General features: G+C 43.9%; 1 protein-coding gene across 1 annotated transcript in view; it reads left to right on the top strand.

The window, feature by feature from the left end:
- The window catches only part of LOC143298751 (alkaline phosphatase, tissue-nonspecific isozyme-like), a 19,157-nt gene extending 10,193 nt beyond the window's left edge, over window positions 1–8,964 (top strand). Inside the window, exons 7-11 of the mRNA XM_076611691.1 lie at window positions 131–230; window positions 1,975–2,109; window positions 3,732–3,920; window positions 4,473–4,589; window positions 7,263–8,964. Coding sequence (XP_076467806.1) covers window positions 131–230; window positions 1,975–2,109; window positions 3,732–3,920; window positions 4,473–4,589; window positions 7,263–7,585 — 864 coding nt within the window. The 3' untranslated portion in view covers window positions 7,586–8,964. The remainder of the gene's footprint in view (window positions 1–130; window positions 231–1,974; window positions 2,110–3,731; window positions 3,921–4,472; window positions 4,590–7,262) is intronic.
- Window positions 8,965–15,374: the final 6,410 nt, after the last annotated feature.

The raw sequence follows: 15,374 nt of genomic DNA on the forward strand, positions 1-15,374 counted from the left end.
CTTTGTATGTATGGGTATGGATGTGTGTGTGTGTGTGTGTGTGTGCGTTCGTACTTCCGTTCGCGTGCATATTCATTCGTGTTTGTGTGTGATGGAGTGCATGTATGTGTGTATGTATGTATGTATCAAGGTCTGGCAAAATTCCAAGCCCGCCAACACCCAGGCGCACTACGTTTGGAATGTGCAGCAGCTGGACTCTGTCGATGTGGACAGTACGGACTACCTATTGGGTAGGTACAGGCATTACTACCCATCTACCTGCCTTGTGTGTACGTGTGTCGGGTAGTTCCATTTTACTTTGTTGGATGTATATATTGTATTTGTATTTGTATTTCTCTTTTTTTATCACAACAGATTTCTCTGTGTGAAATTCGGGCTGCTCTCCCTAGGGAGAGAGCGGTTTTTTTGTTTTTTTGTTGTTTTTTTTGTTTGTTTGTTTGTTGTTGTTTTTTGGTGTTTGGTTGTTGTTTTTGTTTTGTTTTGTTTTTTGTATTTTTATCTGCGTGCAGTTTTATTTGTTTTTTCCTATTGAAGTGGGTTTTCCTTGATAATTTTGCCAGGAACAACCCTTTTGTGGCCGTGAGTTCTTTTACGTGCGCTAAGTGCATGCTGCACACGGGACCTCGGTTTATCGTCTCATCCGAATGATTATAATGTCGGGTTGTCTCTCATCTATGTGTCGGGTACATCTTGTGTCTTATTGCATTGCTGTCTTTCTTCCACTACAAGCTTGTTATGTGGTGTTCAACTGCTCTCATCTAACTGAGTTTTGTGTGTCGATTTTTTTAATTTATTTATTTTTGTTTGTTTGTTTTAATCAACTTGGTATATGTGTTATATTGCATTTATCTAACAATTCATTATTCTTTTTATTCACTCATTCATTTTATTGTTTTTTATTTGTTTTGTTGTTGCTGCTGCTGTTGTTTTGTTATTTAGTTATCCATTAAGTTTATCAGTTATTTAGTTAATTAGTCGGTCTGTCGATCAGTGCAATGTTCAAATGCGCTCCCCCCAGTCCAAGGGAGATAAATCTGGTAAATGGTGGTGTGAAGGAAATCAGTATAAAGGGTAGCCGGCCCTACGCTCAGTTTGCATCACAGACTGGCATACAAGTTTACAGCAAAGTGAGAGCTGTATGATCAATGGTTTCTCCTTCACAGTGGGAAGTCATTTACAGCTTAGTGTTTTGTGAAGGACTATGACTCACAAGCTAGGAGGCAAGAGTGTACTGGCTTTTTGGAACCGTCCCAACGCCGACTGTCCTAAAACACTACCCTCTTGGCCCAGAGAGCGGGGATGTAACTTGGGCAAGACACTCTCCAGAATAATCAAATTCTCGCCCAGACAGTTGGGACAGCAGCTGCCCTCTCTGCTGTTCTGATGGTCATAGTCGGACACGACTATCATACACAACAGGTTATGACCTCCCTTCTTCTTCCAGTCACACCGAAAGTTTCGCCGTTGCAAGATAAAGTGTGTGTGTGTGTATTTGTGTGTGTGTGTGTGTGTGTGTGTGTGTGTGTGTGTGTGTGTGTGTGTGTGTGTGTGTGTGTGAGTCTGTATGTCTGTCTGTCTGCCTGTCTGTGTATGAATTTGAAAAAAAAATATGGCCATGATCATAATAATCATCATCATCTTTATCATCATCATCATAGTACCTCTGCTACTACGACTACTGCTACTACTATATTTCAGTTCAGTTCAGTTAAGTTACTCGAGAAGGCGTCACTGTGTTCGGATAAATCCATATACGCTACACGGCATCTGTTATGCAGATGCCTGACCAGCAGCGTAACCCAACGCGCTTAGACTACCACTATAGTATCATACATTAAGTATTGTCGTTGTTATTGTTGTTGTTCTTCTTCTTCTTCTCCTTCTTCTTCTCCTTCTTCTCGTTATTATTCTTATCATCATTATTGTTATTATTATTATTATTATTATTATTATTATTATTATTATCAATTTCAGGCCTGTTCAACCCCAGTCACATGGAATACGAGCTGAAGAGAGACCCCAGCAAGGAGCCCTCCCTGGCCCAGATGGTCAGCAAGGCAGTGAACATCCTTCGCAAGGATCCCAACGGCTTCTTCCTGCTCGTGGAAGGTAGTGTGGGGGCGTGGACAAACTTCTCCGCTTCACGCGCTGTACTGCGTTGTGCTGTGTTTGTGCTGCGCCTGTGTTTGTGTTTGTGTTTGTGCTGTGTTTGTTGCGGTTGCGGTTGGGTTGTGTGTTGCTGTGCTGTGCTGTACTGTGTTGTATTGTATTGTGTTGTGTTGTTGCCGTTGTTGTTGTTGTCTTGTCATGTTGTCTAGTTGTGCCGTGTCAAGTCGTGTTATACTGTGCTGTGCTGTGGGGTGCTGTACTGTGTTGTGCTGTGCTCTGCCGTGCTGTGCTGTGCCATGTTGTGCTGTGCTGTTCTGTTCTGTACTGTGCTGTGCCGTGCTGTGCCGTGCCGTGCCGTGCCGTGCTGTGCTGTGCTGTGCCGTGCCGTGCCGTGCCGTGACGTGCCGTGCTGTGCTGTGCTGTGCTGTGCCATGTTGTGCTGTGCTGTTCTGTTCTGTGCCGTGCTGTGCTGTGCTGTGCTGTGTGGTGCGGTGCGGTGCGGTGCTGTGCCATGCCGTGCTGTGCTGTGCTGTGCTGTGCCGTGCTGTGTTGTGCTGTGCTGTGCTGTGCCATGTTGTGCTGTGCTGTGCTGTGCTGTGCCGTGCTGTGCTGTGCTGTGCTGTGCTGTGCTGTGCCGTGCCGTGCTGTGCTGTGCTGTGCTGTGCTGTGCTGTGCTGTGCTGTTCTGTGCTGTGCTGTGCTGTGCTGTGCTGTGCTGGACTAGGCTGCTGCTGTAGGATGTTGTAATGTGTTGCGTTGCGTTCGTTTTGTGCAAGAGGAAGGTGGCAGGATGGTTTGAATCCCGCTCTCACCTTTTCTCCCATGTTTGACTGGAAAATAAAACTGAGCGTCTAGTCTTTCGAATGAGACGATAAACCGAGGTCTCGTGCGGTGTCAGCATGCACTTGACGCATCGAAACAAGAGCCCACGGCAACGAGAGTGTTGTCCTCTGGCAAAATTCTGTAGAGGATATCCACTCTGACAGATAAACAAATATATATACATGCACTCAAGGCCTGACCGAGCGCGTTGGGTTATGATGCTTGCTGGTCAGGCATCTCCCTCCCCCCCCCCCCCCCCCCCCAACAGATGTGGTGTAGTGTGCATGGATTTGTCCGAACGCAGTGACACCCGTACCCCCTTGAGAAACTGAAACTGAAAACAAACTGCAGTTCTTGATTTCTGTTGTGTTATCCTGAGTTGGAGTGCTTTGGTCTGATCGGACTGCCAAACTTTTTTTTTTTTTTTTTTTTTTTTTTTTTTTTTTTTTTCGCTGCATTGCATTGCATCGTCTCGTCTCGTGTCGTTTCCTGTCTTGTCCTGTCCTGTGTTTTTCAGTGTGTGTGTGTGTGTGTGTGTTGTGCTGTGCATTTGTTTTGTTTGATTTTTGTTTGTTTCTTTTGTGGGTTTTTTGTTTGTTTGTTTGTTTTTGTTGTTGTTGTTGTTTTGTTTTTGTTGTTTGTTGTTGTTGTTTTGTGTATATGTGTGTGTGTGTGTCTGTGCGCGGGCGAGCGCGCGCCTCTGTGTGTGTGTGTGTGTGTGTGTGTGTGTGTGTGTGTGTGCAAGTGTTTGTACGCGCGTTTGCGATCCTCGCCAACCGTTTCGGAACGAAATGTTGCAAGGGGCACGCATCGACCACGCTCACCATGACAACCAGGCTCACCTGGCCCTCGCAGAGACGGTTGCCATGGACGACGCATTGGCCGCTGCCATGGAGCTGACAGGGGAAGACACTCTTATGGTGGTCACGGCAGATCACTCTCACGTCTTCAACATCGCGGGCTACCCCCAGCGTGGGAATGACATACTGGGTGAGCTCTAACAGATTGATTAGTGAGGTAAATATTTTTTAAAGATTTATCAGTTAATTATTTGATGAGTTAAACAATCAGCCATTAGGTAAAGACTTAAAAGAGTTATTCATGTGATGAGTTGAAACAATCAGTCAGTGACGGGATCAGTCAGTAAGGACATGTGTATAAAAGAAAGTATTTTGGTTTAGATTTAGTTCCACTTCTGTTATTCATAATTCTTCATTTATATGGTTTCTCGTTTTGATTGTGTTTGTGTATTCGTGTTTGTTCGTGAAGGAGGGGGGAGGGGGGTGTTGGATTGGTCCGTGGTGTGTACGTGGCTGTGCAACTGGGTGCATTTGCTTTGTGAGTTTGAGATGATTTGCACTGGCGTGATGAGTGTGTGTGAGTGAGAGAGTGAGTGAGTGTGTGCGTGTGTGGGGGGGGGGAGGTGTGGATTGGGGGATGGCTGGGTGGGTGTGTGAATATACGCGTTCGTGCGTAAGTACGTGTGTTTGTGTGTGTGTATGTAGTGATCAATTAAACCTGTTTGCACTGATGTGTTTGCAGGTCTTGTACAACCGGTGGCGGAGGATGAGGCTCCCTATGACGGCATGCCCTACGCCACCCTGGTCTACGCTAACGGACCCGGGCCTGGCCGTGTCAATCTCACCGACGTGGACACTGGTCAGTTTAATCATAATCATATGTCTTGTGCGCTTTGAACGATGGGCGCAGTAGCCGAGTGGTTGAAGCGTTGGACTTTCATTCTGAGGGTCCCGGGTTCGAATCTCGGTAACGGCGTCTGATGGGTAAAGGGTGGAGATTTTTCCGATTTTCCAGGTCAACATAATTATGTGCAGACCTGCTAGTGCCTGAACCCCCTTCGTGTGTATACGAACTGCAGAAGATCAAATACGCACGTTAAAGATCCTGTAATCCATGTCAGCGTTCGGAGGGTCATGGAAACAAGAACATACCCAGCATGCACATCCCAGAAAGCGGAGTATGGCGAAGTAAAAACGGTCCTACACGATAAAAGCCCACTCGTGTACATATGAGTGAACGTGGGAGTTGCAGCCCACGAACGAAGATGAAGGAGAAGAAGTGTGCTGTGAACTACTAACACTTGTTGGGATCTCCTTTCTGCATTCCACGATGTTCAATTCAAGTCAGATTCATTTCAAAGTCTTTTACTTTATTGTGTTTCAAACTATTAATTAAAACAAACATTTCACTTGGCCCATTGAAATGCTCGCCGACAGACTAATGTGTGATGTAAAAACAAAACAAAAACAACAGCAACAAAGGAGTTACTTACTGCTACGCCCTTCCCTGATCATTACGCACGCACACCAATCATCATATAAAAAAGAAAAAAGAAAAAATCAAGAAGGAAAAAATATCACGCTCTAAGACAAAAGTTTGTCAGAACGAGGTTTTTACTCACTCTTAGTGACGCACGTGCGCGCTTACACACACACACACACACACACACACAGGGAGAGAGAGAGAGTCCCCCACCCGCACCTCCCACCTGTCCTACCTTTTAAACGATAACATTCAAAGTGATTACTTTGACAAAATGTCTACAATATATATGACCTAACATTAAACAAAATTCCTCCTCCACACACAACCATACACATAACAGAGAGAGAGAGAGGGGGGGTGAGGGGAGAGGGAGAGTGCACTCATACACTACGCACACATTTCGTATGCACGACCACACTGTCTCTAACTTATCGTTTATTCCATTTTATCGTATCGTTACTGTTTGTGAGGCCGACAGAGGCGAGAGATCCGTGCAAATGAGTGCGCTTTGATTTTTTTTTTTTTTTTTGGCGGAGGTGGGGGGTGGGGGGGTGGGGTGGGGGGTGGTGGGGGGGTGGGGGGGGTGGGGAGGGGGGAGGGTTTGGAGGGGTTGGTGGACAGGGGGAGATGGGAGATGGGGAAGAGAGCGTAACAATGGACATAAGTATAGATGTTTTGTTCACCCTTGCAGACAGGTTCTTTTCTTTCATTTTATCATTCCACACAAAGCACAGTTTCACAGTCTAAATATGGCAGTACACGTTTATTTGATTTTGATGTGGAACCTTTCAGCGCTTTACGAATACGAAGTCATTTTCACAAGAGGTTGCCTACCTGGGTAGAGCCGACTGGCAGCTGCCATTGGGCGCTCATCATTCGTTTTCTGTGTCATTCAATCAGGTTTCAGTCACGCACGCATAATATACTCATAGAGACATGTAACATTTTTGTTAACCCCACCATGTAAGCAGCCATACTCCGTTTTCGGGGGTGTGCATGCTGGGTATGTTCTTCATTGTTTCCATAACTCACCGAACACTGACATGGATTACAGGATCTTCAACGTGCGTGTTGGATCTTCTCTGTGTGTATACAGTACCATACGAAGGAGGTTCTGCATATTTGTTGACCTGGCAGATTGGACAAATCTCCACCCTGTACCCACCAGGCGCCGTTACCGAGATTCGACCATGGGACTAAAAGCCCAACTCGGCTATTTCGCCCGCCAAGATTTGTTTGGTTATTTGCACACAAGCATGATTTTTGTCCGCAAGAAGGACAGAACACTGAAGTGCTCTGAGGTGTAAATTACATTTATATCAAAGACGGAATCATATGCTGTCAGTTGTGTCTCGGTGTTTTTTTTGTGGGTTTTTTTGTTGTTGTTGTTTGTTTGTTTGTTTGTTTCCTTTTTGTGGGTTTTTTCTTTTTTATATTTTTTTTCTACAAACACAGGCATACATCATATACGAACGAACAAATAAATCAAGAAAACACACACACACACACACACACACACACACACACACACACACACACATATATATATATATATATATATATATATATATATATGTATGTATATCTACACATGTATATAAAGATAAATATAGGTATATATATATATATATATAGATATATGCACATGATTGGTGAGATTATTCTTTTTTCTTCTCTCTCTCTCTCTCTCTCTCTCTCTCTCTCTCTGTCCCGACGACACCTGACTTTTGCGAACAGCATTGCAGCAGCAGCAGTAGACCATCAGCGGCAGTAGTAGCACTGAAAACAGCAGTAATTGTCTTTGTTGTGGTGGTGGTGGTGGTAGTGGCAATACAATCGTTGCCCACATCGTACCACAGCAGCAGTTATTAGGTTAAGTCAATGTGGACAATACGGATATTGCTATCACTGTACGACAGCATCAGTTACTGGGTAAGTCAATGTGGACAATACGGATAGTGCTATCACTGTACCACAGCAGCAGTTATTAGGTAGATTAAATCAATCAATCAATACGTTCGTTCGTGTGTGTTTCATCTGTTTCAGCTTCCGTCGACCACCAGCAGTCAGCGCTGGTACGCATGCCGTGGGAGACCCACGGAGGCGAAGACGTGGCCATCTACGCCAGAGGCCCCATGGCCCACTTGTTTCACGGGGTGCACGAGCAAAACTACATCGCCCACGTCATGGCTTACGCGGCCTGTGTGGGGCCCCATGCTCAGCACTGTGAGAGGGACACTGGGTACGCGTTGTCAAACAAAGACCCAGCAGCTCGCAGCCAAGCGGGACACAGACAGTCAACGCCTTTATACGTTCTCTGCCTGCAGTTTCTGACTCTGTTGCTTTGGGGTTACGCCGAAACAGCGTAACGGAACATGACTGCAAAAAGGCGTCAGTGGTTAACAATGAGGAACGGGACAGTTTCCTTTCTTGTTCACATAGCCACGTATCCAATAAAAATAGAAAAGATCGTGATTACTAGGTTTCGTACCATCGATGTAGAATTTGAATACAAAACATCAGTCCAATGTTTGCATGGCCAGTTTGAACGTGTAATTTCAGAGCAGTGGGTTGTTACTCTAAAAAGCGTGGTTTTAAGTTCCAGGTTGTTACTCAAATCCTTTAACTGACAACTGGAATTCCAGGTGACGGTCGAGGTTTTCTTAAAGGGAAATCAGTGGCGTTAATAATAATAATAATAATAATAATGGTATTTATATAGCGCTGAATCTTGTGCATAGACAAATCAAAGCACTTTCGCACCAGTCATTCACACGCATGCATAACTCTAAAACTGGAGAAACTGAATACAAGGAAGAGGCAGGGAAGGGAGGCTATTTTGGGAAGAGGTGGGTTTTAAGGCCAGACTTGAAAGAGCTGAGTGTGGAGACTTGACGAAGCGAAAGAGGAAGTTCATTCCAATTGCAAGGTCCAGAGACAGAGAAAGAACGGCGACCAACAGTCGAGTGTTTGAATCTGGGTATGCCTAAACAGAGTGGATCCGAAGCCGATCGTAGTGAGCGAGATGGAGTGTATGTATCAGCTGTTACCATTTTGACCTGCATTATACTTTGGTCCTAGTGTTGAGTTATGTTAACAAACTGACATATATTTAACATTGCTAAAGTTTTCATTATATAAAGTTTTAAATGATGTGAAACCCTTGATATCATCTTCGATCGCGCTATCTCTCACGCACACATACACGCACGCACTCACGCATGCACACAGACACAGACACAGACACACACACACACACACACACACACACACACACAGATGAATGAGGTGGGATGTGGGGTGGGCACGGAGGAGGTAAGGGTCACTCTCAACTCTAGTGGTGGTGTCAGCTCAGAGGGTCCAGCGCCGAAGAGAGTATTGACAGAACAATTACAAAGTAAGAGGAGAGCGCCCCGCTCGGGTGACGTGTTAATGGCATTCATTCGGAGACAGGAAATCAGAAACAAGCACACACACACACACACACACACACACACACACACAGAGAGAGAGAGAGAGAGGCGTGTGTGCGCATACCTTCGTTCGTACGCACGAACATACTTGTACACATGGTGATCCTATTCAGGTGATGTGGAAAGGAGCTGTAAAATGATCTTCTGTCCGATAAACTCTAGACTGTACAAACCGCTTGGCCTCATATACAGACATAATCAATGATGTGATGTGCAAACCATGTCCCACTGTTTGTGTGTTTATTTAAAAATAATAAAATGGTTCTCATACCTATTGTATCAAAACACGAACACTACTTCTACTTCATGGAGAGAGAGAGAGAGAGAGAGAGAGAGAGAGAGAGAGAGAGAGAGAGAGAGAGAGACACTACTTCTACTTCATGGAGAGAGAGAGAGAGAGAGAGAGAGAGAGAGAGAGACAGAGACAGAGACACAGAGAGAGACATGGAAACTCTCTCTCTCTCTCTCTCTCTCTCTCTCTCTCTCTCTCTCTCAACATGTAACGTTCACTACAAACGTATATAAACAGGTGAGTCGGCGTGGTACGGTGTGTCAGTTTTAATAGCGGTATCCAAGGTGACGTCACGTCAGGCGTGACAGGAAACGAGAATACACAAGGGAGGTTATTCTACATATCCCTTTCTAGGTGTCCCATGACAGCCATCGCAGCGAAGGCAGAAAATAGGTTGAAACGTAAACAAATTAAACACATCATGTTGGTGCGTGACAAATTAAACAATTCACTTCAAACCGAATCAATGGACATTTCGTTCGCACTAATTCAAAGTTCGTATGAAATTCTGAGATTCAAATTATCTCCGGTTTCTTTTCCGGCTTCAGTTTATGAATGTCGGGTTGCCTTTAAAAATCGAATGCTTTGCACTTGACCACACCTTGATGACCTTGATGGAGTATCGCTTAGACGTCATTTTGCAGTTCAGCGGGTATAATCGAACGACTCAACAAAAGACCTTGATAACCCGTCAAGTCTTTGTGAACAAGTCAGTACTAACGTAGGTTGACATCCTCTTTTTTTGTTAACTTTCGGTTCGGAAGCCGGTGGTCCTGCTTGCAACAGGTCTAGTCAGAGAGTTGCTTCTGTCGAATCTTTTCCAGCCGTGCATCACTCGTGGGCATCCCTTATATTACTGAAAGGCGTTTGTTTCAGCCTCCATTAAGTGGACCCGTTCGAAAGGAGCACACTCAGGAGCCCTAGACAAAGTGTCTGCAGTCATGAGATTTTTCGCAGACAATATCAATATCCCAGACAGAAAAAAATGCGTCCGCCGCACGCGGAACCATTGTAGTCATCCAGCAGCGTGGTCTTTAACAGTGCCAACAGAGGTTTGTGGTCTGTCTCGGCTGTAAGTTTTGGGAGTCCAAGCAGATAGTCTGCAAACCTTTCACTGCACCAAAGAGTAAGGAATTCTTTTCCCGCTTGTGTGTATCTTTGTTCTGTTGCAGTGAAAGATCTTGAGGCACATAATTCCAGCTAACAGTCTGTTTCTTGCTTATATAGTAGTATGCCTCCCAGTCCAAATAATGTAGCATCCTTTCTTAGCTTTGTCTGGAATATAATGTACAAGCACATTGTTGGGTCCAAAACTCAGTTTATATCACATAATTATATTGACATAAGCTCAGGTTATATCACATAATTATATTTACATAAGCTTATAGTTGGGCCAGCAGCAAAGAGACAACTGTATGATCAATGGTTTCTCCTTTGCAACGGAAAGTCGTTTACAGCTTAGTCTTTTGTGAAGAACTATGACTCTCAAACTAGGGGAGGAAAGACTGCACTGGCTCTTAGTGCTGCAGCCTTGATGTTGCAGCCTGGAGAGCTAGCCGGCCTTTGAGAACCATCCCAACGCCGACTGTCCTAAAACCGTCTTGGCCGAGAGAGTGGGGATGCAACTTGGGCAAGACACTCTCCACTATTCTCAAATTCTAGTCCAGATAGCTGGGACAGAAGGAGCTTCTTCTGCTGTTGTGATGGTTACAGTCGGACATGACTGACTATCATACACATGTGTTGAGCTCAGATGCTTTTTCAGCGTTAGGAATGCTTTCCCCTGAATCTCCTATCATCCCAAATCCAGTCAGTCTCCTTTTTCAGCAGATCTCGCAATATTTTGTTTGGTTTGGTTTGGTTTTGGTTTTTGTGTCGGCCATGTGAGGTGCAAATTTTCCTACATGGTTCACCGTTCACAGAAGACGCCACAATTCAGGGATATCTGTAGGTCTTGGGGAGTTGGAAATGGCTTGAACCTTGTCTGGATCGATCTGAATTTCTTCATCTGATAGCACGAAAGAACTTGAGTGAGTTAGCTGAAAAGGTGCATTTCCTATTTACCGTGACACCAGCCCCTTTCATCCTCTGTAGGACAGTTCTCAGTCGGCTGTCATGCATTTGTTTATCTTCGCCGGTGACTAGGACATCGTCGATGTCGCTGATGACACCAGGTATTATTCCCTTTTTGACGCGAGTCGTCTCTCGGTGGAACACTTCCGGTCCTGAGCTGAACTGAAACAGCAGACGAGTGTACCAGTCTCTTCAGAAAGGAGTGATAAAAGTGGTAAGCTCTTGACTGTCTTTATGCAGTAGTATTTGGTGTAGTAAACTATCGCAGTCGTTTCGTGAATGCTGTGGCACAATCCAGCTGGTCTAGTAACATCACGTTGTCATAGATTTCACAGGCATCTGGTCCAGAAGTTGCTGTGAAAAACAGCAGGCCGATAGCTTGATTCTTCTCTTTGTTCAACTTACTAGCCACTAGCCAAAAATACTTTTCATATCTTTTCTAGTTTTGTGACAAATTACTACCCAGTCACATCTTTTCTGGCTCTGGTACGTGTCAGTTTTAACCTCGGTATCCATGGTGACATCACGCGAAGCGTAGTATGACAGGAGAATACACTTGCGAGGTTAATCTCTCTCTCTCTCTCTCTCTGAAACTGTCATGTCCATTGAAAAAGAGATCGAACCAGAAATCTCCATTAGGTTTTAATTCTATAAAACACACGCATAGACCCCCAATTGTTTATTCAAGACATGGCTTTCACAGAAATTAACACCAAAGTACTGTGCAGAATAGACATTGATCGGAAAATCGTCAATACCAACCTCAATGGGGACGAATAATGAATTAATTTGATCGATGACCCCCTATTCAGGCGGCACTCTGCATCGCTATCTGTGCAAAACTGGGATGTCGAACAGTGCAGTACTTTTTTTCCGTCATTGTTAAGTCTCTGTTAACCGCTGCTGAAATCATTAAAATATTTACAAGCTGAAGTTTGCCACACTGAAGATGCGGATGATAACAATGAATACCGGATTCCTAACAACTAAAACTACAGGCTGGGTCATTCAGTTACTATACCCACTGGACATCAGATGGGGTCTGGCGGTCCCGGGTGAATTATTGCTTGTTTCTTCTTTTCCGAGTTCGGCATCGTCCCATAATGGTGATCGCGTGCGTTTTGTTCCCCCCTCCCTTCCGCCCCCCCCCCCCCCCAACTCAACCCCCCACCCCACCCTCTTTTTTTTGTTTCTCACGGCCTCCAGCTTACATTTACAACCAGCGCTCAAGTTCAACCACTGTTTGCTGTCACCATAAGTTGATAACACGTCGTCGAGTGTCTAATCATCAGTTTAACATTTTCTTCTTTCAGTGATATAATGTGTGTGCGCGCGCGCGCGTTTGTGTGTGTGTGTGCGCGCGCGCGTGCGTGCGTGTGTATGTGTGTGTGAGTGTGTGCCGCGTGTGTGTGTAAGTGAATGCGTGCGTGCGTGCGTACGTGCGCGCGCGCTTGCGTGTGTGTGTGCGTGTGTGTTTTACGGTGATAAACGAACTCACAAAAGAGAAAACGAGGTCGAGGAGCTCACCATCAGAAACGACTGTTGAGCTGAAAGTCATGTGCTGGAAACAGGGAAGTTCTATCGAAGATAAGTAGCCCACATCAATCGGCATTTCATTGTTTTACAATCATGATGTGAATCTATCAAATTTCCAAACGACATTTCGGGCGCAAAATGCGAGCGTGCATGATAATCACTGCTCTCCAGTTTAGCTCTTTCGGCAAAAATAGGATCGGCGGATCAGACGCGTCCTCCCCACTCGAATAGTGCAGACTGAAGATTCATGACCACGTACCTCTCAGATCAAAGACAACATTAAAAAATAAAAATAAAAATATAAAACCTTGTCATTGCCGTGAAAACTTACGCTCATCTTTAAAAAAAAAATTAAAACTACAAAAAACAAAAACAAAACAAAAAAACAAAACTGCGAACGCTTCTCGATCTCTCCAATAATGGCGGAAGCGGAAACGGAAATTGACCTCTGCTTCAAGAACCCGGAAAAGAATACAGACGCGCACGAAGAGTGCGAGGTACGTGTAACTGGCTAATTCTGGACCGCAAGTCAGGAAGATTCGCTGATTCAGATCGTTGTTCGTGGACATTGTGTAGAATGTGATGAGGCCTGTGCACAAAATATACTCTGAGAAACATTAAGCGGCCTCTTCCGCCTCCTTTCAAAAATGTTATTGCAAACAAAAAACTAGGTGGTAGATGAATCCTCTTTGTTTAGTGGGATACGACGTTTCGAACCATAGGCCCGTTGTCAAGTTGACCGAATCCTCTTTGTTTAGTGGGATATGACGTTTCGAACCATAGGCCCGTTGTCAACGGGCCGTTGTCAACTTGACAACGGGCCTATGGTTCGAAACGTCGTATCCCACTAAACAAAGAGGATTCATCTACCACCAAAAAGTTTTTGTTTTTTTTTACAAACTTTAGTTTTTTTGTTTTGAAGAATCCTGCAGTCAATTTTGTCTTATTCCCCGGTTATTGCAAACTATCGATATGATCAGTGTGCTGATTATAGATATGTGTAACAGTATTTTCCGACAAATGACGAATTAGGTAATGTAGATTGTGTAAGATCTTCACACTCAGTGTTAAATACAATAGCTTTTCTGTGCTTTTCCAAATCTAATATCTTAGATGAAAACGATGTAAGACTGCCTACATGTCGGGGATAAAAACGGCCACACACGTCAAAGCCCGCTCGTGTATAAGAGTGAACGTGGGGGATGCAGCGCAAGAACGAAGAAGAAGATGATGATGCTGATGACTGAGAACTGCTGGAAATCCAATCCCCGTAATATATTCAGATTGATGTCCCATTATTTGGAAAATGTATGCAATGCAATGATGTAACTTCCATATCAAACGAAAAAGCTCATTTTAATTAAACATGATGAAATAACTACTACTAATAAGTGTATCAGTAGGTCAGATAAAAGTGCTACGTTTTGTGAATAAGAAAATAATTGTAACAGTAACCTGAGTATAGAAACTTCGTTGTGCTCTTCCCAGAAGTGCATTGTCATTATCATTTTAGAATATGAAGAAAAGCACACAAGCAACCAACCGAAACAGGTTTATTGCAGGGAGTCTAATTGTGTGTAAACACACTTGTGACGCACACATGAAAAAGTGATAATCGTCCAGCCAGCTGCACACACTTTGGCTGCCCTTTGTTCAGTCATACATGACCATGAAATGCTTCCCAGAATAACCATTACAAATAATTTATTGATGAAAGAGAGATAGTGTCTTCTGAAACAAGTACTTCTGCTCTCAGTCTCGACCTAATAATTTATATCGTCTGTCCAGTGCGTTGACAGATAAAATCGTGCATGGATACTAGAAGAAAAGGACAATGTTGGTGTCAAATGAAAGAGAATACGCGATTCCTAGATCCATGGTTCTGTATTTTTAAGGTCTGATGTTTGTGTATGTTATTTGCAAGCCTTTACTCAACTATGCGTGAACCCAAGAAAGAAAGAAACCCTGTATTTTACAAACTAACGTTCAAGCATAAAACAATGATTATTCACCTCAGAACTCAAATGGTCCCCAGTGTTCAAATTGCCCCCCTCCCCCACTCCTCTCTCTCTGTCTCTGTCTCTCTTATTCTTTCTTTCTCTTTCAATCTGTCTCTGTATCACACCCTTTCTCTTTTTCACTTCTTTTTACTCTCAATCTTTACCTGTCTGTCTGTCTGTCTCTCCCCTCCCAGCCCCCTCTTCCTCTCTGTCTCTCCGTATGTCTATTTCTCTTTTTATCTACCATTCTCTCTTTCACTTTATTTACCTCACTTTTTATCTCTGTATGTCTCTCTCTCTCCCTCCCTCCTTATCTGTATGTCTATCTCCCATTCTCTCTTTCACTTTATTTATCTCACTCTTTATCTCTGTCTGTCTGTCTGTCTGCCTCTCTCTCTCATTCACTGTATGTCTCTCTCTGTCTATGTGTCTATCTCTCTCTCCCCCCCCCCTTCCTCTCTGTCTCTCCGAATGTCTGTTTCTCTCTTTATCTCCCATTCTCTCTTTCAATTTATTTATCTCACTCTTTATCTCTGTATGCCTGAGAGAGGGAGAGAGAGAGAGAGAGAGAGATGTATGTATATCTAGCTCTGTGTGTGTGTGTGTGTGTGTGTGTGTACATTTGTTTTTTGTTGTTGCTTTTTTTTCAAAATCAGCAGTTTTCTTCACAATGGAAATGCATTATGTCTTGTTTGTTTCAAAGAATGCGAGAAGCTTGTTTTCTTTTCTTTTCTTTTTTTTTAATTTATTTTTTTTAACCTTTTTCTTCAGCAGATTTTATTTT

Source organism: Babylonia areolata, chromosome 24, assembly GCF_041734735.1.
Source record: "Babylonia areolata isolate BAREFJ2019XMU chromosome 24, ASM4173473v1, whole genome shotgun sequence".
NCBI lineage: Eukaryota > Metazoa > Mollusca > Gastropoda > Neogastropoda > Buccinidae > Babylonia > Babylonia areolata.